The sequence below is a fragment of the Odocoileus virginianus genome, chromosome 13 (genome assembly GCF_023699985.2).
Source record: "Odocoileus virginianus isolate 20LAN1187 ecotype Illinois chromosome 13, Ovbor_1.2, whole genome shotgun sequence".
Lineage (NCBI taxonomy): Eukaryota > Metazoa > Chordata > Mammalia > Artiodactyla > Cervidae > Odocoileus > Odocoileus virginianus.
The window spans coordinates 322,581-346,089 of record NC_069686.1 but is presented as its reverse complement, the minus strand read 5'-3'; the positions used below and the strand labels follow the sequence as shown (position 1 = coordinate 346,089).

Here is a 23,509-nt window from a genome sequence, read left to right as displayed (position 1 = left end):
AGCAATGTGCATGGAGCGCCTGCAGGGCACCTGGCCCATCGCAGGTGCTCGGGGACGTGGCTGCAGGGAGCCGGAAATGGCTTCACGGCGGCCATGAAGAGCAGCCTCGGGAGGTGGGCTCTACCCTGGGCAGCACAATGGGTGGGGACGGGGACACAAGGGAGCCGGCCTCTGGAGTGCCGTGAATGGCTGAACCTGGGGCTGACCTCCTGGAGTCCCTGCCAGCACACACCTCAGTGACATCTTGTGTGGAAGTCCTGCTCTCTGAGGGAGGCTTAAACAGACCATGGCAGCAAGCCGTAGTCCCAGGAGATCTGCGCCCCTACAGAGCTCCACCTGCCAGCCTGGAGCTCCTGCCTGAGACAAAAGTGGTCTCCACCCTTGCTGGTCAAACAATGCCCCTGCTGAGAGCAGGCCAGGACGTGGGCCTCAGGCATGGGCCCACCCCAGCACCCTCAAATCTCTGCTGTCCCCCTGCAAACAGGGCCCCTCCTGGCCAGAGTCCTCTCATCATGCCCCGAAGTCCTCAGAGCTGGGGCAATAGTTCCTCAGTGGGGCCAGAACGTCCCACACACAGCCTCTCAACGCCACTGTCACCACCTGAGGAAGAGGAAGCTGAGAGGTTCTGAGACTTGCCAGGATCACACTGGCACAGGGAGAGCTGGTGAGAACCCCCATGGCCTGACGTGGGCCCCAGTTTGCTGAATCAGTCATGACAGGGCCAGGAACACAGGCAGCTGCCTGTTCCTTACGAAGAACACAGCCGTGGGACCGCAGACACCACAGAGAGAGGGCTGCAGGGCGTCACACTAAACACGGAAACCCTCTCCACAACTCCTTCGGTCCCCACGGAGTGTAACACCCTGGCCATGGAGGAATCTTCTGAACATCCGAGTTCAAGGTGTGCTGATTAGAGTAGGAAACCAAAGGCCAACCCACAAGCACTCAAACCTCTCTGGAAGCCCATCAGGGATCACGTGTGGACCCAAGACTGGGGCAAGAGGAAGGGTCTACCCCACTCCCGATGTAGCCTCCGCAGTCTGAACAATTAAGTGCTGTGGTGGTAGAGATGAGGATTTAAGTGTACCTATGATGCGATGCTCTTGTATTCATCCAAGGTCAGAATCTTCCAGACCCAGCTTCTCTTCCCACCAAGCCTCACCAGCTTGCTCCCCTCCCCATTGTCCCCCAGCATCTGTCTGCAAGGCACCCAGAGGAAGGGGTCACCCACAAGGCGGGTTGCTGGGCTTGCCCAGGCTTCAGGCTGTACCAGGGCCCCTTGTGCTTCCCAAACAAGGCCACGCTGTGAGCAGGCACACTGGGCACAGATGTGCAAGGGCCGCCCGGAGCCCTGCCTCCCCTGTGCCAACTGCAGCTGGTCCCCAATGTCGACGTCCCCCCCGGGGGCCCCCAGCCAGCTGCTTCCTCAGGCGGCCCTGGCGGCAGGCTACCCTCCACCCCGGCTCTGAGAAACATCTCTCTGGAGGTCCCTGGGCTCTAACATATGCCTTGCAGAGCAGCTGGGGGAAGGAGAAAGTTCTGGAGTCACTGCTCTCAGCCTGCTTTTCTGGCAGCCCAAGACTAACACCAGGTGTGGCTCCACAAGCTGGCCAGCAGGCACCCCACATCCCCCCATACCTCCCTCTAAAGGCTAGCTCCCAACTCCCTGACATCAGCCCCCATCTTCCCAGGGAAGCCAGGAGGCAGGGAAATGCTCCCTGCACGGACCCCTCTGGCTCCAGCTGGATTCCTGAGCCTCTGTGGTCAGTGCCAGAGGATTGCCACATGATAGCCGGGGATGCCCACTTGGAGGAGAGCCCTGGGTGGGCCCTGGAGAATGAGAAGCAACCAGACCTGCCCCATCTCACTGACATAGCAACTCTGAGCCCTGGGGAGCCAGGTCCAGGCAGTCCTCTAAGACGAAGAAGCTGGGCCATCTGGAGGACCCAGAATGGCTCCCAAGGATCTGAGCTGGATTTAAAGCACTTGGGTGGGTGAGAGTGAGTGAGCCCTCCAGGGCTTCACAGAAAGGACAGGGCCAGGGAGGCCAGACCTAAAGTTGAGTAGGCCCAGAGGGGCTATGCAAACTGGGTTCCTGTGAAAGCAGACAACGGCAAGGCAACTCACCCCCTCTCGTAGGGCCCACCCCCAGTGGAAGGGGTGGGAGACTCATGTCCTTGAAGCCCAAACTCCCTGCCATCCCTGGCCCCGACTAGCGCTGGCCCACTAGGCTGGACGATCCCAGATGAGGAACAGGGCTCCCCATGCTCAAGCTTCACTTCGCCTTTCCCAGGGCTCCCCAAGCCCTGCAGCTTTCTGAATTCACTTTCCTGAGAAGAGTGATACTCACTTAGTAACCCTTTCTAAATCCTGAACCCCAACCCCAACCCCAGGCCCCAGTCACCCTCACACACCAATCAAATCCAGAACTGTCCAGTTGCCCTAACTCCTACGGGAGGGTTACCCTGAACCTCAAACGAGACCTCATATTTGCCCACTCCTGCTTCTACCCTCAGCCCCTGAGAAGCTGACCACACCACCCAATCTGCAGGCAGACAGAGCACCAGCTCAAATGACCACCCATATCCACAGCCAGGGAGCCAAAAGCACTGGCTATCTTTAGCCCTAACCTCACTCCCCAGCCGCTCTGGGCAAGGATCAGTGACTGCTTGCCAAAAGCCAGGGACCCAGAGGGGACTTCAGTGTTCTTCTTCAAGCCTCCACTTTGAAGGTGAGCAAACTGAGGCCCAAGGGGCAAGCGGTCACCCAGAGCCAAACAAGCAGTCTCTGCTACTGGCTTTGAAACACCTCCCATTACTGGCCTCAGGGGACAAGCAGCCATGGGGGCGCCCAACCCTGCTCTGAGGAGCCCCTCAGCGGAGCTTCTCTGGCAGGTGAGGGTGACCTGGCCCTGGGCCCTCTCCCAGCATGCTCCCCTACGCTCTCCCAGAACACACACTTGCCCTATCCCAGCATGCCCTCTGATCCTCTCCCAGCATGCTCCCTAGTCTTCCTACCATCATGCTCCCCAGCCTTCTACCAGCATGCTCCCCAGTCTTGTACCACCATGTCCCCCGGCCCTCTCCCAGCATGCTCCCCGGCCTTCTCCCAGCATGCTCCCTGGCCTTCTCCCAGCATGCTCCCTGGCCCTCTCCCAGCATGCTCCCCGGCCTTCTCCCAGCATGCTCCCCAGTCTTATAACACCATGTTCCCTGCCCTCTCCCACCATGTTCCCCGGCCTTCTCCCAGCATGCTCCCCGGCCCTCTCCCAGCATGCTTCCTAGCCTTCTCCCAGCATGCTCACTGGCCCTCTTCCAACTGCTCCCAGCCACGGGCCAGTGGGTTGTCAGAGTGTTTCAAAGGAGGCCCCTTTTCCCGGGGGTTCCCTTCTAGTCACAGAAGCATTGGTGGGTATCTTCTGTGCTTTCTGAGGCCTCAAATGTGGACCAGAAGTAGGAAGAGGCCTGGTCCCTCCCAGCCCCCAGTCTAGGCCCACCAGCCCCTTTCCTAGCAAAGCTTAGATTCTGACCTCACTGCCAACACCCATGCCCATTCCTGTGGCCTTTTTTGGCCTCCATTCCTGTCTGTCACTCACTGGGACTGGTGTGCAGAAGCCACAGAGCCACGGCCCAGCTCTCTGTCCCTGCTTCCTTGGCCTTTCCCAGGGAGGAGAGAATCACCAGAGTCATTTCACTCCCAACTTCTACTGTCTTCAGATACAGTCACCAAAGTGGCTTATTCTAGACTTAGCAGATCTGAGAGGGGAATGTCTCAGGTACAACTCAGTTAAGGTATTTAGAGCCCTTTGGGGTCAGGATGTCCTCCCTTGGATATAACCACTGCCCCCAGACTGTCCACATAATTAAGGCCCTTCTGTCACCAGCCCTTGGTCTATAAAAAGAAATGCTAAGGATGCCTTTTAACTCACTTGCAGTTTTTAGAACCAGAGAAGTATGGGTCTGTCCACTCCCAAAGCTGGATGGCCTTGGGCAGATTACCCAATTTTTCTAAGCCTCAACTGCTTCTTTCATCTACGAAAGGGGAACAGCGATACCAGTTGCCTTACAGGGGTGTCGGAGGGATCCACAAGCCATCTACAAATGGCCCGGCCTGGAGCCCACCACTGTGCCAGGCACAGTCAGAATCTGGCCATGATCTAATGCTAGCTCCCACTCCCACCCCACCCCAACCTTACATCTTACCTAAAGCAAACCCCCACAGTGCTCCCCTTCCTCTAGTCCATACCCAGCGCCAGTGCCCCCTCCTCCAAGAAGTCTTCCATGACTCACCAGCCCACATTGATCCCCTTCTCAAGCTCCTCTACTCCACAAATTCAGCTCTTGACATTTTCCACCTGGCAGCCACAGTTCCATTTTCACAAGCTCTCCAAGGCCAAGGGCCATCCATACTCACCAGCTGCTTGTTGAAATTCTGGACACACTGTTCAAACTGCTCATCCTTCGTCTCATCCGCCTTCCCCAGTTTCTGGAGGACCTTCCAAGCAGAGGGAGAAGGGAAGAATGTTACACTGAGAAGGAAAGTGGCCAAACCAAGAGCACCAGGTCACCAACACCACAGAGCCCTCTCCACCCCAGCGGGGTTCTGGGAGGCCCATGGCCAGGATCACCGAGCCCAGGCCACTGGGACCACCAGAGGGCCTGTGGTTGCTGTGACCCCCAAGGGCAGGACTGAGATCTCTCCCTGCTTTTCTCAGGGCTCACCCATCTGTCAAGAGGAGGAGCTCAGGACAGGCTTGCTGTAGGGGCGGGAACCAGGAGTAAGAGGGGCTGGTGCCCCTCCCAGCTGACATCACTCTGCAGCCCTACACCCTAACCTGGCAACTGAAAAGTGAGCCAAACACCAGGGGGCCGGCAGGGGTGGCCCCACCTCCCCATACGACTCTGTTTCCTGGGCCCGCGGCTCACGAATCCCAGAGGGAGGGGCAGCGAGGTAATCAGTCCAGGACCAGGAGGGGAGGGAGGGCTGGCGGAGGGTCAGGCTCTTGCTGTCATTAGGAGTCAGCTTCCGATCTGCCTAGATTTCCAGTTGAGACTCCTTCTAGCCCGTATCTAGACGCCCTCCCACCCCTGGCACTCATACTGGCACACACATATCCATGCACACAGAGGCACCCAAGAACATGTACACACGGGCTCACGGACACACACCCTATTCCTGACATCTCAGAGGCTGACACTCCCCTCGGTGAGTCACAGCTGTCCCTTCTTGGCGGTGTCAAAGAGAGGACGTGGCAGGCACAGGTGGGGAGATGGGTGGGTGAAGGCAGAGAGAGTGACCCAAAGTCTGGAGAGGGAGAAAGCTCTAGAAAAAGAAGAAACTGGACCAGGAATCTGAAAGCCCTAAGCAGAAGGGCTGGCCCACCAGGTACTCCCAGACTCCCAGCTCCCAGTTCCTCCTGCCTCCAACTCCAGAGTTCTCTATGGTCAGAGAGAGAGAATTCAAGAAGCAAGGATGGGTGAGGGCAATAGGGGAAGAGCAGAGGAAAATAAGAGATGGGGTACAGATTAGGTAGAGAGAGGGTGGGGTGTGGAGGGAGAGAGGGAGGCAGGGACTCCCCTCCACTGGCCTGGGCAGGCACCTCCATGGGAAGCAGAAGGAACAACATGGAGATGAAGGCCCGCAGAGAGTGACCAAAACCCAACAAGAATAAGAAGGAAGCAGGTGGCTCTGGGTAGGGGTGGCAGGTGGAGGAGAAAAGCAGGTGAGCCCCCAGCAGGGATGAGCTCAGATGGGGTTGGAACACCAGGTCAGGGTCCTGGACCAAGGGATGCCCAGTCTCAGAACAGAGCCTGGACCCTCCAGAACCCCGACTGACGCTAGGACAGCCTGCACGGCCCTGCTCCCCCTCCCCCACCTGCCCAGGAGCCAAGTGGGGCCAGTCAGCCCTCTGACCCTCTCTCTCATCATGTAATGAATTCGGCCATCTCTTGCCAGGCACTTGGTCTGTGCCCTAGGCATCTCTGCTGGGGCAGCAGATCAATCAGACATGGGTCCAGTCCCAAGACAGAGGGAAGTACATGAGACTGTGGGAGACCAGGATGGAGATCCTATCCAGCCTGTGTAATCAAGGAAAACTTCCTGGGACAAGTGGCAGCTCAGACTGAGAAGAGCTGGCAGCAGGAGGACCAAAAAGATGAGGTCCATTACTAGGGAATTCCAAGACGCTCCAGGTGACTAGAGGTCACAGAGGATGGAGAGGAAAGGCAGCGGGGAGTGGTGCACGCTGGGGAGCAGCCCCCGGTAACTCTGTCAGGACACTGTCCAGCAGGCAAGGGCAACTGGATGCCAAACTGACACTGAACTGAGGAGAAGGTAAAACCAAACCACTGTGAGCAAGAAAACAGGCACTTCCCTCAATCCAGGCTCCCCCTCCCCTTGGCAGCCACATCCGGCTGGCCCCATGGGAACAGGGTGGAGCTCCGGGGGTACCTGGCCCACTTGACACTGGGCGCGGGCAGGTGGCTCACCCCCATCTATGCCAAGGAGAGAAATGGACTACCAGGTGGGAAAGAAAGAACATCCAAAAGTCAGCACGGTCCACCAGAGCAAACCAGAGGCTCCTAGGAAGAAGGACCAGAGCCTGGCCGGCGCTCAGGCAGGATGACCGGAGGTGACGCTATCTACCCACTGCCTCTCCTTATCCCTGTGGAGATGCACTTGATCAGTGGAGCTGCCAGTCCCTCCCCGCCATCAGGGATCCCGAGCAGGCCAAGGCCCCAGGTGTCCACACCTGGCTCCAGGCATCAAACACAGCTGCGTGGTTCACCAGTGAGACCTTCAGGCCTCGAGAAAGGCCAGCCATGGTGACATGCCAGGCAGTGAGAAGACCCTGAGAAAAGGGACTCTTACTGTCTCTCTGAATCTTAAGCACCTTGTCAATAAATAAGGAGAACATTAGCACCCTCCTTAAGGCTCATATGAAACATGTCTCCATATCTAGCCCCTAACAGGTACACACGTATAGGGCTTTCAGAGCTGTCTTTACACAGCTGAGGGCTGGGCCTGACATGAACCCACCCTCCTAGTCCAGACGGATGGCATCCCAAGATGCCAGACAGAAGGCAAGTATGCACACTCTATACTCAAATACACAGGCAGGCATGTGCACACAGCCAACTCCTATTCGTCCTTCAAAACCCTGCTCAGGCGACACCTCCTCTGTGAAGCTGTCCTCTCCTCCTTCCCCGCCTCCACCACCTCCCCTCCTCCTCCTCCTCTGCGAAACTGTGCTCTCCCTCCTCCCCCGCCTCCACCACTTAGGGCCTGGGACCAGCTCTCCTCATTGCCTGGGGGTCTGCCTCTGGCCCCAACCATGCCTGCACAGCCTGAGGTCGAGGGCAGTGTCCAGCCTTCCTGTGTCCCCAGCTCACTAACAGGGCGAGCACAGGGTCGACACACAACACGTTCTCATCTGAGCTGTGAACTTTGAGGTCAGAGTCACGACCTCGAACAAAGCAGCCCATCGCTCAGTTTCCTGTTACGTAAAATGAGAGGGTCTGTACAGAGAATACTCGGCCTGACACGCAGAGAGCTCACCATGAAGGTAGCCGTTAGGATCAGGGGTTAGAACTGGCATTCACCCGAATCTGAGGTCTGGTCCAGTGGGTCCCACTGGACTCTGCAGGGTGCCGCAGAGGGGCATGACCAGCATGGCTCTGCGTGACCTCCAGACAGCTGCTCACCTCGCCTCTGACACCTCAGCGCCCGCCTGTGACGTGGGAGTGACAAGGGTGCCCTGGCGTGTGGAGGCGCGGGCTCACCCAGTGCGCGTGTGTGGGCCTCGGCCTTGTCTCCCCTCACTGTACCTGCCTCGCTTTACAGAAGAAGAGGCGCACACACTCTGGGGCCCTGTCCTCGGGGGCAGCTCCCAGCATGGCTACAGGGGAGAAGCAAGCTGGGCACCGCCGCCCCCAGGACAGGAACCGGGACAAAACTTGGTGCAGTGAGACCCCACAACACCGATGGCTGCGTGCTTCCCATCCTCCAGAGCCAGGCTCCTGCTGCAGCCCGGATGCTGGGGAAGAGGCCTTTCCCACCGGCCCCCGGGGCACCCAGACCACACCCTATCCTGCCCTGCCGCTGAACAGCTGCTGAGCCCTGCCCGACCAGTCCCCACGCTCAGAGACCCCAGGGCAGCTCTGTCCAGCCGCCACCAGTGCCCTCACCAGGAGACACACACACGCTCAGAGGCCTCTCCACGCCAAGAGGGGAGCCCTGGACGCGGGCCTGGGGGACACAGATGCAACACTCAGTTCGTGGGGCCACCCTGCGTGGAGTTCAGCCAGCTACTGTGAGCAGCAGGTGGGCTCTGGGTGTCAGGAGGGGCGGGCTGCCTGGGCTCACGGGATGCATGACGACTGAGCCAGGGTTTGGAGAACGAGCTGGAGTTAGGTGAGGAGGGGGCCTGGAGGCAGTCCGGCTTCCCGATCCCTGAATGAAGCTAAAGAGATCCGTGGGGGGGGTGGTGGCCCAGACACCCCTATGTCACACTAATCTCATGTGTCTCCCTTGTAATCAACAAAAGGGAACCTTTCTGACTGTGACAGAGGACAGGTCACAGCCCCCCACAGCAAGGTGGGAGCTGCTCAGCCCAAGCCCAGTGCAGTCCAGGAAGCCTTATCGGTGGCCCTGCTCCTCTCACCACATCCTCAGTGCAGCCAAGGATGAGAGGGGCTAAAAACCTCGGTATGACCGATCCCCAGCAGGGCCGAGTGAGGCGAGCTGGTGGCAGAATGAACCTACTCCTCACGACATCTGCGGGTCAGCCTGTCAGAGCCTGGGCTGTGACTCAGGGCTGGGGACCCTCCCCTCCTCCTCCGGGCCCTCCCCGGGGCGGGAGGCCCGCAGGACACGGCTGAGCACCTCTGAGTGCCAGGGCCCAAGGACAGCTTCCTGCGTGCCCCTCCCCAGCCTCTCTCACAGTCCAGAGGCCTCGGTTGCGGGGTCTTCCCAGGCCCGCTCCTCTGCTCCTGGCCAGCCAGTGAGCCGGGGGGACAGGCCACCCATGGTGACAGCCTCCACACAGCTGTGCCACGCACTCGGCCACCAAACCCAGAAAGGGCACCCGGGCCAGTGTCACTGGAAACAGGAGAAGTTATCACTCACTGCTCCCCCAGCACAGCACCTTACAGACCCCACGCAGCCTCTACCTTCGTGCAACAGATGGCAGGCAAATCAGGACTCCTAGGGCCTCACACTCAGGAACAGGCAAAGGGCTTTTCCCAAGCTCCAGACTGGAAGAAGGGCACCAAACTGGAGGCGGGGGCACCCAGCAGACCTCGTCCTCTCCACGCTGCCCCAGCGGGGCCAGCAAGGGCAGGGAGCGTGTGCACAGGCCCTCACCCCCAGGCTGGCCCCAGGAGCCCTCTTGGACCCCTCCTTCCCCCAGAGCGTGGCCAGCCCCTACCTGTGGGAGAACACATGCCCACATCTGAGCATGTGGCACAAGGCAAGAATAAGCACTTTCTAGAAGCCAAGGTTGGGGAGAAGAGCTGAGCCCGGGGGCCCAGGCTCTGGGCCAGAAAGGAATGGCTCTTCTAGCGACCAGTAGAGATGAAGGACCACCCCCCACCCAGGGCATCCCCAGCACCCCCGTCCACACTCTCTCTCACACACACAGACAGCTCCCCTGGCACCCACCACCCAGTGGCCGAGACCCCAGCGGGCCTTCACCTTCCTCATCATCTCCCGGCACTCCAAGGCCACGGCCTCAGTCGAGGTTGGTCACAGAGTGAGCTGCGCCTGGGCGGCTGGGCGTCACTATCGTACTTCCTCCTTCCCCGCTGACAGCACAGCCTGCGGTCAGGGGACCACAGCAACAGGATGCACACCCTCACAGGCTCCCAGAGGCTCCCAGGTGGGCAGGGGCACACAGACAGACAGACAGACTGGGGGGCAGGCGGAAGGCTGGCCTTCCCCACGGGTCACACAGCTGGGAATCCACGTGGAGGGAGACACCTCCAGAGGCAAGAAGGGGCCATCGAATTGGACCAAAGGCCTCCTGGCGACGGGAGCTGTCCCCTCCCCTGGTAGACGTGCCAGGGTAGGGTACTCCGCCCTGACTGCCCAGGCCTCAGGGTCTCTGGTTCACCCCCTGACATCTGAGGGGTGAGCCAGGAGAGAGAGGGGAGAGGTGAGCCCCAGCCCACCAGGCCCTGCCACATTGCTTAGGCCATCTCCCCAACTTCTAGTCTGAAATATAAACCCTGTAAACCACAGAAGAAGTTGAAAGAATAGTAAGATAGACTGCCATCTGTCCTTCCCTCAGCTCACCAATTGTCACCATGAGGCCACCTTTACTTTCTCTCTTTCTCTCTATTTGAATAGTTTGGTTCGTTTGTTTATGTTAGCCCAACCCCTGGAAAGGAGTTGCAGACATCATGACCCTTTAACCCAGTCCTTCACCCCTAACTACTTTGGCACATTTCCAAAGAATAAGAATATTCTCCTAAACCCCCGTAATACCAGAGAACACCCAGTGTTTACTCTTAACTTATTACTATTATCCAGCACATGTCCATATGCAAACATGCCTCGGTGTCCCCCACATCTCCCTTATGTTTGGGTCATTTGTTTTTTGATCTGGGATCCAAATGTGGTTCACACACTGCTTTTTTAATTGAAACATAGTTGATTCAATCCTAAAGGAAATCAATCTTGAAAATTCATTTGAAAGACTGATGCTGAAGCTGTAGCCCCAATACTTTGGCCATCTGTTTCGAAGAGCTGACTCATTACAAAAGACTCTGATGATGGGAGAGATTGAAAGCAGGAGGAGAAGGAAGCGACAGAGGACGAGATGGTTGGATGGCATCACCGATTCAATGCACAGAAGTTTGAGCAAGCTCTAGGACATGGTGAAGGACAGGGAGCCTGGCGTGCTGCAGTCCATGGGGTTGCAAAGAGTCGGACACGACGGAGCGACTGAACAACAAGAATAGGTGATTTACAAAGTTGTGTTCGTTTCTGCTCTACAGTAAAGTGATTCAATTATATTTATATATATATATGATTCAGTACACACACACACACACACACACACACACACACACATTCCTTTTCATATTCTTTTCCATTATGGTTTATCACAACATATTGTGTAGAGTTCCTTGTGCTATACATGCATGCATGCTTAGCCTCTTCAGTCATGTCTGACTCTGTGAGACCCCATCCACAGGATTGTCTAGACAAGAATACTGAAGTGAGTTGCCATGTCCTTCTCCAGGCAATCTTCCCAACCCAGGGATAAATGTGCATCTTTTGTGGCTCCTGATTTACAGGCAGACTCTTTACCCACTGAGCCACCACCCACTGAGGGATGGCCCTCCGCTATACAGTAGGATCTTATTACTTACTTATTCTATATATAGCAGTTGGTCTGCTAATCCCGAACTCCTGGTGGATCCCTCTCTCACGCCCCTCACCCTTGGAAGCCACAAGTTTGTTCTCTGAGTCTGTGTCTGTTTCATAGATGGGTTCATTTGTGGGATATTTCAAATCCCATATAAGCAATGTCACATGGTATTTATCTCTCTTTCTGACCTACTTCACTTAGTATACACATTGCATTGGGTTGTCGTGTCTCCTGTCTCCTTTAATCCCGAATATTTCCCCACACCTATTCACGGTACATATTTGTTTCTCTTTCATTGTATTGACATTTTTTATTGGACCATAGTTGATTTGCAATGTTGTGTTAGTTTTGGGTGTACGAAGTGATTCAGTTGTAAGATATATATATATATATATATATATATATATATATATTCTTCCTCAGATTCTTTTCCCTTAGAGTTTATTACAAAATATTGAGTATCGTTCCCTGTGCCAGACATTTTTCAAAGCATGCAAACCAGTCCCATGGGGCATGACCTACACTCTAGGTTCATCTGCTCACTTCCTTGTGACTAAGTCCAGGTTAAACATTGTTTTGGCAAGCATACCACAGAGGCAACATGTCCGCCAACAGCATCACCTCGGGGCGTCTCCTGCTTCTGACGCTGAGCTTGACCACATGCACAGGTTGGGCAGTGTTTGCCAGACCTCTACTAAGGTGACTTTTCTCTAGGTAATTAGTCATCTGAGGATCGATACATCATCCCTGCATAAATGTTTACAGTCAATAACTTTTTACCTGATGCCTTTATGTGCATTTAATACTCTACTACTCAAAGTGGGGTCCATGAACCAACAGCATCACAGCCCTTTGGTAATCTGGTAGAAATGCAGAATTTCAGGCTCCGCCCTGGAAATGCTGCATTTGACAATGCATTTTAACAAGACCCCTTATGCCCTGTGTGCAAATGAAAGCCTGAGAAGCTCTGCATCTCTCATCTTTGCTGGAACTAACTGCTATTGAGGGCTTCTACCCTCCTCCATATTACCTGGTGCTCTATACAGATCATGTCCTTATAGGGACATCATTACGGACTCTTGCCTCCATTTTGCATTCAATGTTTTATAGTCTATTACTATCATTATTCTTTTTGATGTTCAAACTGTCCTAAACTTGCCAGTGGGAGCCTGAGGACGTGTCTCCACTAGTCTTTGAGCACGTCCTTGTTTCCTGACACTGCGAGATGCTCCAGGCTCAGGGGGTTGTGTCCCTGCCCTGGTCCTGGAATCAGCCATTTCTCAAAGAAGCTCAGGTTCCCTCTAAGGAGAGATGTGTTCACTGCTTCTGGGCATCCTACTCCTAGTCCTTTCTTGCCATTTTAATGCCTGGCCTCCTCTAAGTTCTCACCCCTATTTTAGAGATGAGAAAAGGAAGGAATTTGGTCACAGCTCGACCCCAGGAGAGTCTGGTAGCTCTGTGGTCGCCGAGCAAGTGTGGCTCAGATCTCGTCCGCTGTGGCGAGTGGGCTGGACTCAGGGCCCTAGCAGCTGCCTGCCGGGTCCTTCACTGTGTCATGGTTGAGGCCACACCACCCACTGACTGGCTCTTGGGGATGCAGAGGCGCCTCTGGCCCAGCGACTGGCCTGGCTGACCCTGTCTGGGCACTGAGGTGCAGTCTGGGCCCCGAGCTGCAGTCTGGGCCCCGAGCTGCAGTCTGGGCCCCTGGGCCTCTTCCTCCAGCAGGCCTTGGCACCCCTATTTTGAGTGAAGAGACTGTGGACAGGCCAGGACTGGACCCAGGGCTCCTGACTCCGGGGTCCTTTTCACTGAATGCCACTCTTGGGGTATGCCTCTTGCCAGCAGCCTGGCTAGTGACTGCACCAGGGGGCAGCTTCATCTTGTCATCCAGCAAGGAAAACTCTGCCTCTCCCTCTGAGGGCCCATGAGTTCACTCACACAGACATTTTGGACATCTCTGCCACCAGCGCCACAGTATTTATGCCCGAGACTGGTGATCTGCTGGCCAGGGTAACACAGTTCACAGCCTGGGAGCTGTTGCTGTGCCCTGGTGTTGAGAGGGGACTGGGCAGAAAGGGGCTAGATTGAGGGGCCTGGCCTCCCTGGCCCAGTTGTGAATGACAGTGGGGGGAAGCAGCTCAGGCTTCTTCTGCCTGCGAGCAGAGCCCAGAACACACGACTTCCAGAAGACACAGCAAGAGACCTGGCTGATAAGTCTCCTCAGCCCTCCTGTGGTGCCAGACTCAGCCTGTCGACTTCCCAAAGGGGCAATGACTTTTTAAGAAAGATAAATGTTAAAATGCTGGCCTTGGGCAAAAGCCAGGAACAGCATTCCATCCCCAGGAGGCAAGAATGTCCCCCTATGTGGGCCCATCTGCACCCACACGTGTCCACACGCTGGTGCTCACCAGCTTGTCTGCACAGACACACACGCTCCCTGACACGGCTCCTGCCCACGACCCTTCGGTCGACTCCAGGCACAGTGGGAAGGTGGCAGGAACCATCCAGAAGCCACAGAGCCAGGCGAGAAGCTGAGTGGAAGAATCCAGAATGCAGAAGGGAGTTGGGGAGAGAACAAGAGAGCCACAGGCTCCCAGGGGACCCGCCGGGCTCCGGGCCCGGGAAGGGCCAGCTCGGCAAGAGCATCTCAGAGGAGACGGGGACCTTCTGACTCAGATCCCTCTCCCTAATCCAGTGCACACAAGGCTGTCCCAAAGAGAGAGACCCCTCCCCAATTCCTCCGCACCCCTGTCCCTGGATCTCCAGCTTCCCAGGCTGGTGGCTAGAAGGCGGTGACCATCATCCCGCCTTCCTCTTAGGGAAGTGCTCTGAGCCCAGCTCACACTCTTGAGGGGACCCCGCACCATGGGATGTCACCTCTCAGCCACCCACCTGCCAGGGAAAGCTCCCCTTGGACTGCAGTTACCCCTCCTTCAAAGCTCCACAAAAAAATCACACCGCAAGGCACAACCCCAGGGAGCTTGCACCAAGGATTCACCTTGAGGGGGCTCAGCACCCATGACACTCCCTTACAAGTGGGCTCATATCACCAGGACATCCAAAGGTGTGACTTTGGGTCCTATTTCATAGATGAAAAAACAGGTTCAGAGAGATCACTCAGCTAAAGAGCGGCAGAACAAGGACCCCAAGCTGACTGGATTTCAAAGCCCAGACCCAACTGATGATTCTTTTTTTTTGCCAGGGGTGCACCTCACAGTTTGTGGTGTCTTAGTTCCCTAATCAGGGATCGAACCCAGGCCCTCAGAGCGGTGACTGTGCTAACCACGGGAGTGCCAGGGAATTCCCTCAACTTTTGATTCTTAAATGGGGATACAGAGCCAGCTGGGGATGACAGGCAGCGTGTCTGCCCACTCCAAAAATTCCTGCCCCACCTGCGTTCCAAAGATTTAACTGGTGAAGAAACCACTTTTGTGCCATAAGCAACAAAGACTGTGTATTAGAATGCAAAGTTTGCAAGGATTTTTGCAATGAAATATAAAACCCCAAAAAAATGTTTCCAAGTCCCACCCACCCTGAATCTCCAAGGCCTCACCCCACAGTAGCCTATTTTGTTTTTTTCTCACAAGTCCTCGGGTTCTGGAAGTCACTGTCCCCTGACACCAGTCCACAGAGATTCATCATCCTTTCCCGTGGGCCCCTGGTTAAGAACGGCTGACCTACTGAGGAAGCCAAAGGGCCTTTCTTGGGAGCCTGTCACTCTAAAATTATCTCCTTCCTCTTTTAGTGATTTTCCCTTTCCTTTTGAAATACTGGTGAGAGTAAAAAGTGATGTTTGGTTTTCTTTTTTAACGTCCTTAACTGGTACATAAACACTTGGCTGCCATCTATGTCCGTCCCACAACAATGCCTTGCAATACAACTGTCTGGTCAAAATCAGCCTCTCCCAGCCTCCCAGCCAGGCCCCTGGGAAAGGTAGGGACTGGGGGCAGGGTGGGGAGTCTCCTTGTGCATACCCACTGCCAGTGGAAGGGAAGGGCTCTGACCCCAGGTAGGAAGATTCCAGATGATTCCAGCTGAGAAACCCTGCCCTTCTCTCCTTTCTCCCAACTCCCCCCTCCCAGGAAGCCTGAAATTCCAACCTGTTCAGCAGATAAGCCAGCGGCCAGCAGCCAGAGCAGGGCCACCCAGACCCCAGCGGAAGCTAGGGTGGGCTGCAGTGGGTGGGGGAGGCTGGAATGGCCTAAAACAGAGGCGGGGGAGCAGAGGTGGCAGGGGCCACAGTAGGGGTGCGGAAGGGTTGGGAGTTCTGGGAGGGGGCTGGGCCGGGCCAGTGGGGTGAGGTGGCACCCACAAAGCAGAAGTAGTCGCTAATCCACAGGCATTCCAAGAGGCTGCCAAGCATTCTCTAAGAGAGGGAAGTGTTCAGATGAGGAAACTTGAGGCCTAACATCCCTGGTCCCGGGGTAAGTAAACAGGATCTAGAATCTGAACAGGGCCATCGGTTCCCAAACCCAGTGGTGCAAAGGAGCCCCCTTCCATGCATGGGAGCCTGGGGAGGGGGGATCAGGCCACAAGGGGTGCCCTAGAGCCCCAAGGGGGTGCAGGAGGGGGCCCAGGCTTGGTCCTGACTGGCTTCCTCCTCTCAGGGACCACCCATCAGGCTGAGTTCATTCCTGGATGTCAACAGACCCAGAACCTCCAGGAGAGGCCTCTATGAGGATAGGCGGGCTTCTGGAAGGGCCAGGGCCACCCAGAGGGGAAAGCCACCTCCTTCAGCACTCAGGCACCACCCAGCCGTCCAGACCCCACCCTTCCAGCCTTCACCCCACCAGACCCACACTCCAGGGGAACAAAGGAACTTTGCACCAACTTCTCAGGCTGGGCCCAAGCTGCCCCCTCCTCACTGACCCCTCGCCCCCCACCATCCCCCATGGTTTTGACCCTCACAGCTGGGCGAGGGGGACAGGGAAGTGGAGTCCCCGCCCCTGGGCTCTGGGACTTGGCCCTTAGGCCCCGAGGGCTGGGACTGGAGCTGAGGCTGGTGGTCTGCGACACCCTCCCCCAGCTGCCCAGCTGTGTTCTACAGCGAGCAGAGCAAGGTCTCTGCCCTGGAGGGTTCGGTGCTTCAAGGGACACATGTCCAGTGGCATTCGAACAAAAACACCGCAGGGCGCAGAAAGGGTGAGGCTCAGGAAAGTGACCTCTGTGACCTGATGACGGAGAGAGAGCACGCCAGGCGGGGGCACAGCACGTGCAAAGGCCCTGGGGTGGGAAGAGCGAGGCTAAAGTGTGAAAGAGGACAGGAGGGTGGGCGGAGGAGGAAGATGCCCTGCAACACAGGAGTTGAGGCCTTTGCATGAGTCCTCAAGCAATCCCCTCTATAACCTCACAAAGGAAGCACTACTATTACCCCACTTTGCAGATGTGGAAACTGAGGCACTGCCTTAAAAACTCCACAGGGTCACACAGCCAGTGAGCCTGGCTCCAGAAGCTGTAACCACTGTATGAACTGCCCTGGCAGCCACGGCAGGGCCATGGGGCTTTGAGACTCCAGCAGGGAGGAGGAAGTCTGGAGAGCTGTGATCTGACTCGCAGTTTTAAAGTCCCAGGCTGCTATGTGCAGACAGACTACAGAGCAGGTTGGAGCAAGGAGCCCACTTAGGTGACTGTGACGACCCAGGTGAGGCAATAGTGGTTTATGGCCAGGACAGGAAATGGTGAGGAGGGGTCAAGGATAGGGTGACGGGGAGAAGAGTGAGGGCGACCCCAGGTGTGAGCAACAAGAGGAAAGGCACCTGAATCACCCGAGTTGGGAACGCCCGGGGGTCACTGTGAGCTTGATGTCCAGAGATGCTGGGGAGGGAGGTGGGGTCAGCCAGGACGTGGGGACAGGCAGCCCGCAGGCCCACCACTGGGCTCCTGAGGCTCCCCTCTTCACCCACCGCCCTCAGTGGCTCCCATCCCGGCAACCAGCTCAGGGTGGTGATCTGCTCCATGTCTGGTCCGGATGGTGACTAAGAGAAGGGAGGAAAGGAGGGCCCTCTGGACCCGTTCTGATGGGGAGAGTCGAAGGGGGAGCGGGAGACATAAGGAGCAGGCCCAGGCTGTGTACCCCTGGGCAAGCAATTTCATCTTTCGGAGCCCTGAGTCCCATCGGGAAAACTGAGCCAAGACCTCTCCCTCAAGGAAGTGTGAGGATGAGCTCGGGGTGTGTAGGTTAGCGGGTCTAACACAGAGCAGGGGCTGGCCTCCCCCGCACCCGCCGTCCCTTGACCCCTGTTGACCTAGGATTCTGCCCACTCAAGCCAGTACGCTCTCCCTAGCCCCCGTCCCACCACAGCCCAGCCCACACACGCCTTTCCAGGCTGGTGCCTGGTGCCTCAAGCGCCTGCTCTCCATGACTCACCCAGGCTTACTTAGGAGACAGCCTGCCCCACCGTGCCCCACCTCCCTCAGCAGACTCCCCCGGCCAGCTCTGCAGAGACCCTGCCAGCAGCCCCACCACCATTACCCTGCTCCTGAGCCCAAACAGCAGCTGGAAGTTCTGGCCTCTGATGCCCTGCAGCAGCCGCCATGCGTGGCCCTGGGGCGCCTTGATCCCTAACCTCCCAGCACTGAGGCCGGGACACAGCCCACTCTACAGAGGGGCCGGGAGGGCTCCCAGACAGGGCGCCCCGGATGGGAGCACCACAAGCCCACCCGCTGGCCCCTTGAGGAGGGGCTGGCTGCGGCTGGCTGAGGACACCGCAGCCCTGCCCTCGGCCCAGCCCTCCAGGCCACCTGTTCAGAGATGTCAGTACCATGCCCCCCCACCCCCCGCCAGAGCCACCGCCCGCCCACCTGTCCCCTCCATGCAAGTGTGGGTGCTATTCTCAGCCCCAGGCAGGCGCCGGGACGCCGGCCATCAGCAGAGGGGTGGAATCCGCCCCTCTTGCCCGGCCACCTCCCACCAGCCCCTCATCAGCGGCTTCCTGGGCTGGGTGAGGGGACAGCCTTTGTGAAGCAGCAGCCCTGTGTGGGCAGGAGCCCACCCCCCGCTCAACAGAGCACGGGCCAGAGCCCGGGTAGGAGGTGGAGGGCCTGCCTCCACGCACCAGCCTGGGGCTGAGTCTGACCCAGCAGGGACCACGGGCATTGCCACCATATTCATTAAGAACTTTCTTCCCTACTGATGCCAGGCCAAGTCACCTCCCTCATGTCACCTCCTCCAGGCAGCCTTTCCTGATCTCACCTCAGGTACATGAACTCACTCAGTCCTCTAAATGCCCTCAGCCCTTTGCCTATGTATGTTTGACCTAATGTGCAACCAGGCTGTTCCTTCATTTTGTCACTTGGAATTGCCCATGGCCACATCTGTGAACCTGGAATGATTAACAAGTATCTAAAGGACATAACCATGGTATTTTTTCCCCCAACATATTATTGCTATTATTTTGGTTTTTGTTGTTATTTGTGTCATTCACAGGAGCTGATGCCCAGAGTCAGCTTTAAATAGTTCCACCCAGTCCTGCCAAGCGAGAGTGCAGTCACACACCCCACCCACACCTCCCCACCCTCGGTCCTGTGGTCACTCCCAGGCCCTTGGCTGCCCAGGGGGCGGCCCCAGGGGCTCCCCTACCTCTGCCCCTGGGCTGATTCCAAGTTCCCGGCACCAGTGAGGATGCTCCGCTTTGCAGATTTGGTGGATCAAAGGGTGGGGACGCACTGGTTCTCACCGGTTCCGAACAGGGTGGTCCTCTCCCAGCCCAAGGCCAGTCCCACTGCTTTCCCCTGGTTGGGGGCAGGGGAGTTGGAGGAAGGCTGGGAGGGGGCTGGGAGGGAGCGTAGACCAAGCGAGGGTGAAGACGAGCACGGGGAACAAGCGAGGCCAAGAAGGGATGAGAAGTTGGGCGGCGCCCTCGCCCCTGGCAGATGCAGTGACTGTTCAGGGGACCAGGAGGGCTTTCCCGGGCTCTCTCCTGCTAAGTCTGCACCACTGTTCTTGGGCTGGGGTGGAGCAGAGAAACACGGTGGGCAAGGAGAGGCCTGAGGGGAAGGCCCTGGTCCTCCCAGCCCAGCAGACGCAGGAAATCAGCACACAGTGGACAGGAACATGATGAGGGGGCTGCCAGAAGCCTGGGCAGGTCACCACTCAGGGTCCCATCTCTACCCTCACAGTGGGGGGTGAGGATCAGGTGGACACAAAGGGCCCCTACATCTCTGACTTATCAGGACACAGGCCAAGCATCAGCCCTGCAGTCTATCTTGCAGTCTATAGAGGTCCTCGGGGTGAGACCACATCCCTCCCTGAGAAGAGCTGAGGCAGCATGAATGGGGAAGGGTAGCAGAGGCTACCCCCCACCCCCAACACACACACCTACCAGAGAGCACTGGCCCCCAAAATCACAGCAAACACCAGTTCACCCTCTGGGCCTACTGCCGAGGGGATCCTGCTTACCTGGTCCTTTCCTCCTCAGGGCCCTCTTTCCCAAAAGAAATGCAGTTCAACAGTAAGGGGAAGCTGGGCTGCCAGAGTTACCAATAAACATAAAAAAAAAAAAGACAAAATCACAGGAAAGTGCCAAAGAACAGAGCAGAGTGGAGCAGGGCGTGGCTTGGGGTGAGCTTCCAGGGCTGGGTCCCAGGAGGCAGTCCCCGGCCAGCCCAGGTGTGACTCTGGACACTGATGGAGCATCTGAAAGCTGGGAGGGATCCTGCTGCCTACGAGGAGGTCGGGCCAGGTGGGGCAGGCACCGAGTGTGATGGGAAGGGGTCCCCGGTGTCACCTGGCCCCTGCCAGGCCCTCTCAGGCCCTCCCGCGTTCCTCGTCCCCCATGGCCTCACCATCTGGATCCCAAGCTGAGCCAGCACACCTCCGCCACTGCCGGGCCAAGGCTGGTCCAGACTTGGGCAGGAAGGTCCAACAGGACCCGCAAGCAGAGCTCCCCATGCCCGCTAAGGCACCTTATACCTCCACCCCAAACTTCAGTGTCCTAAGGTGTGAAATGGAGGCACCTGGCCCGCCATTAAACCCTCACACACAAGAACACTGAGGCTCAGAGGGGATAGGTAACTTGCCCAAGGTCAAGGCCTTGGGAGGACAGAGCTGGGATCTGAACCGGGGCTTTCCACCTGCCACACTGTGGGAGATACTCTGCCAAGGCCTTCCCATCCCCAGGGCACAGAAGCCCCACACCCCAACCGACGCTGCACTAGGGCCTACTGTGTGCACTTAGGTACAGGATCCACCATCCGAGACTTGGACCTAGCAGGGGGCACTCACCCCCGTTTTATGGAGGAGCAAATTGAAATGAGGAGGTCAAGTAAGTGACCCAAATCCCCAGGGGAGGGTATCAGAAGCGACAATCCTGGGTCTCCAGGGCGCTGAGAGCCGCCCCACACCCCCAGCCCCCCTCACCAACCACCTGGCTCAGAAGAGCCCTGAGCTGGCTGCAGGATGTGGGGAGGCCTCCCCTGGTCCCTCAGTGCACGCAGCAGGACAGGGTGACCCGATAGTGCAGTGACTCAAGTCAGGACGCAGGCACCGGCTTCTGTCCCGCTGCTGACCACGGGCTTCCCGCGGGGCTGACTCAGCTCTCCCACAGGCCAGGCAGCCCAGCACCCACACTTCGGGCCAGCGTCCCTGCTGTGGCACCAGGCCGGCCCCCACCTGGCCCACCAGATCCAGGGCAGCACCACCCCCGGCCCACAGGAAGGGCCCTGACCCCTCTCAGCAGTGGTCCACAGTCCACTCCACCAGGAGGCCTGGGCTGGTAAACTCGGGCAGATGGTGACGGTCCAGCTCAGCCAGGCCCACTTCCAGATCAGACTGCCCCACAGAGCCCACGAGGGACACACACACACACACACACACACACACATACACACACACCCTCCTGACGGTGGACACACACACACACACACACACACACACACACACACACACACACACCCTCCTGGCTGCCCATGGTGGACACACATAGACACACACACATACACACCCTCCTGACAGTGGACACACACAGACACACACAGACACACCCTCCTGGCTGCCCATGGTGGACACACATAGACACACACACATACACACCCTCCTGACAGTGGACACACACAGACACACACAGACACACCCTCCTGGCTGCCCATGGTGGACACACACACACACCCCCCCCCCACACACACACACCCTCCTGGCTGCCCATGGTGGACACACATACACACACACACACACACACACACACACACACCCTCCTGGCTGCCCATGGTGGACACACACACACACACAGACACACACAGACACACACACATACCCTCCTGGCTGCACGCACACACACCCTCCTGGCTGCCCATGGTGGACACACACAGACACACACACACACCCTCCTGGCTGCCCATGATGGACACACACACACACACACACACGTGGACACACACACACACACACACACACACACCCTCCTGGCTGCCCATGGTGGACACACACACACACACAGACACACACAGACACACACACATACCCTCCTGGCTGCACGCACACACACCCTCCTGGCTGCCCATGGTGGACACACACAGACACACACACACACCCTCCTGGCTGCCCATGGTGGACACACATAGACACACACACATACACACCCTCCTGACAGTGGACACACACAGACACACACAGACACACCCTCCTGGCTGCCCATGGTGGACACACACACACACCCCCCCCACACACACACACACCCTCCTGGCTGCCCATGGTGGACACACATACACACACACACACACACACACACACACACACCCTCCTGGCTGCCCATGGTGGACACACATAGACACACACACATACACACCCTCCTGACAGTGGACACACACAGACACACACAGACACACCCTCCTGGCTGCCCATGGTGGACACACACACACACCCCCCCCACACACACACACACCCTCCTGGCTGCCCATGGTGGACACACACACACACACAGACACACACACACACACACAATACCCTCCTGGCTGCACGCACACACACCCTCCTGGCTGCCCATGGTGGACACACACACACACACACACGTGGACACACACACACACACACACACCCTCCTGGCTGCCCATGGTGGACACACACACACACACACACACACACACCCCCTCCTGGCTGCCCATGGTGGACACACACAGACACACACACACACCCTCCTGGCTGCCCATGATGGACACACACACACACACACACACACACACACACACACACACACACACCCTCCTGGCTGCCCATGGTGGACACACACACACACACACGTGGACACACACACACACACACACAGACACACACCCTCCTGGACACACACAGACACACACAGACACACACCCTCCTGGACACACACAGACACACACACACACACACACACACCCTCCTGGCAGAAGCTATATTTCAGGAAAACATTGTCATCTCACCCCAGGTTCAGCAAATGCAGCCGATTAATTGCGGATTCTGTTTCTCAGTTCAGATCAAGATTCAACTTGTATTCCTGACCCTTAATTCCTCCTCAGGTGTCCGCTCCCTCCCCCCAGGCTGGGGCACCCACGCCCACTCCCACACCCTCCCCAAATGTGTGCCGGGTACAGCGCTGGCCTCTGTGCCTGGAACTCTTCCTACTGAGGCGCTGTGAGGAGTGCTGTGTCAGGCCAGCCCTGTCCACACCCGACGCTCACCTTCTGGGGTCCCCGTGACTGCTCTGTGAGGCCAGCTTCCCCCACCACCATGGTGGGGCCATGGGGAACCAGGGGCCCTGTGAAAAGCTCCAAGGTGGCTTTTCTCCAGGGTCACCTCTCCTCCAGTTTTCAGCCTCCTCCCCCCCACACACAGACACACCCCGTCCCCCAGGTGTTTGCCCCACAAAGGCAGCCCCCACACACGCTTTCATTTGAAAACACTTCTGCATTTATATTTGCACTACGATAGTCTATTTCCAGCATCCTCCAACCACCTTCTCCCCCATTCAGGGGTGTTAGCTCCCAGGAAAGGCCAGCCTGGGGCCCTCGGAGAACAGAAGGGGGAAAAAATCTCAGGGCTTCCTTGAGCTCCAGTGTTCTCACCTCCCAAGTGGGACCATAATCCAGTCATGCCGACCACACTGGTCACGGCGAAGAACAAACGAAAAATGGCAGGTGGGAGGGTTCTGAGTAAACTAATGAAAGGCC

The 23,509-nt window shown here is 57.4% G+C and overlaps 1 protein-coding gene across 15 annotated transcripts in view; it reads right to left on the bottom strand.

Moving 5' to 3' along the window:
• BIN1 (bridging integrator 1) overlaps positions 1 to 23,509 on the bottom strand; it is a 56,510-nt gene that overhangs the window by 22,150 nt on the left and 10,851 nt on the right. For 14 of the 15 annotated variants that reach the window (XM_070475844.1, XM_070475845.1, XM_020894233.2 and 11 more), the window contains exon 2: positions 4,414 to 4,494. In XM_070475844.1, the coding sequence (XP_070331945.1) occupies positions 4,414 to 4,494 (81 nt within the window). Of the gene's footprint in view, positions 1 to 4,413; positions 4,495 to 9,693; positions 9,795 to 23,509 lie in introns of those variants that run through there. The other variant, XM_020894249.2, reaches the window with a different exon arrangement.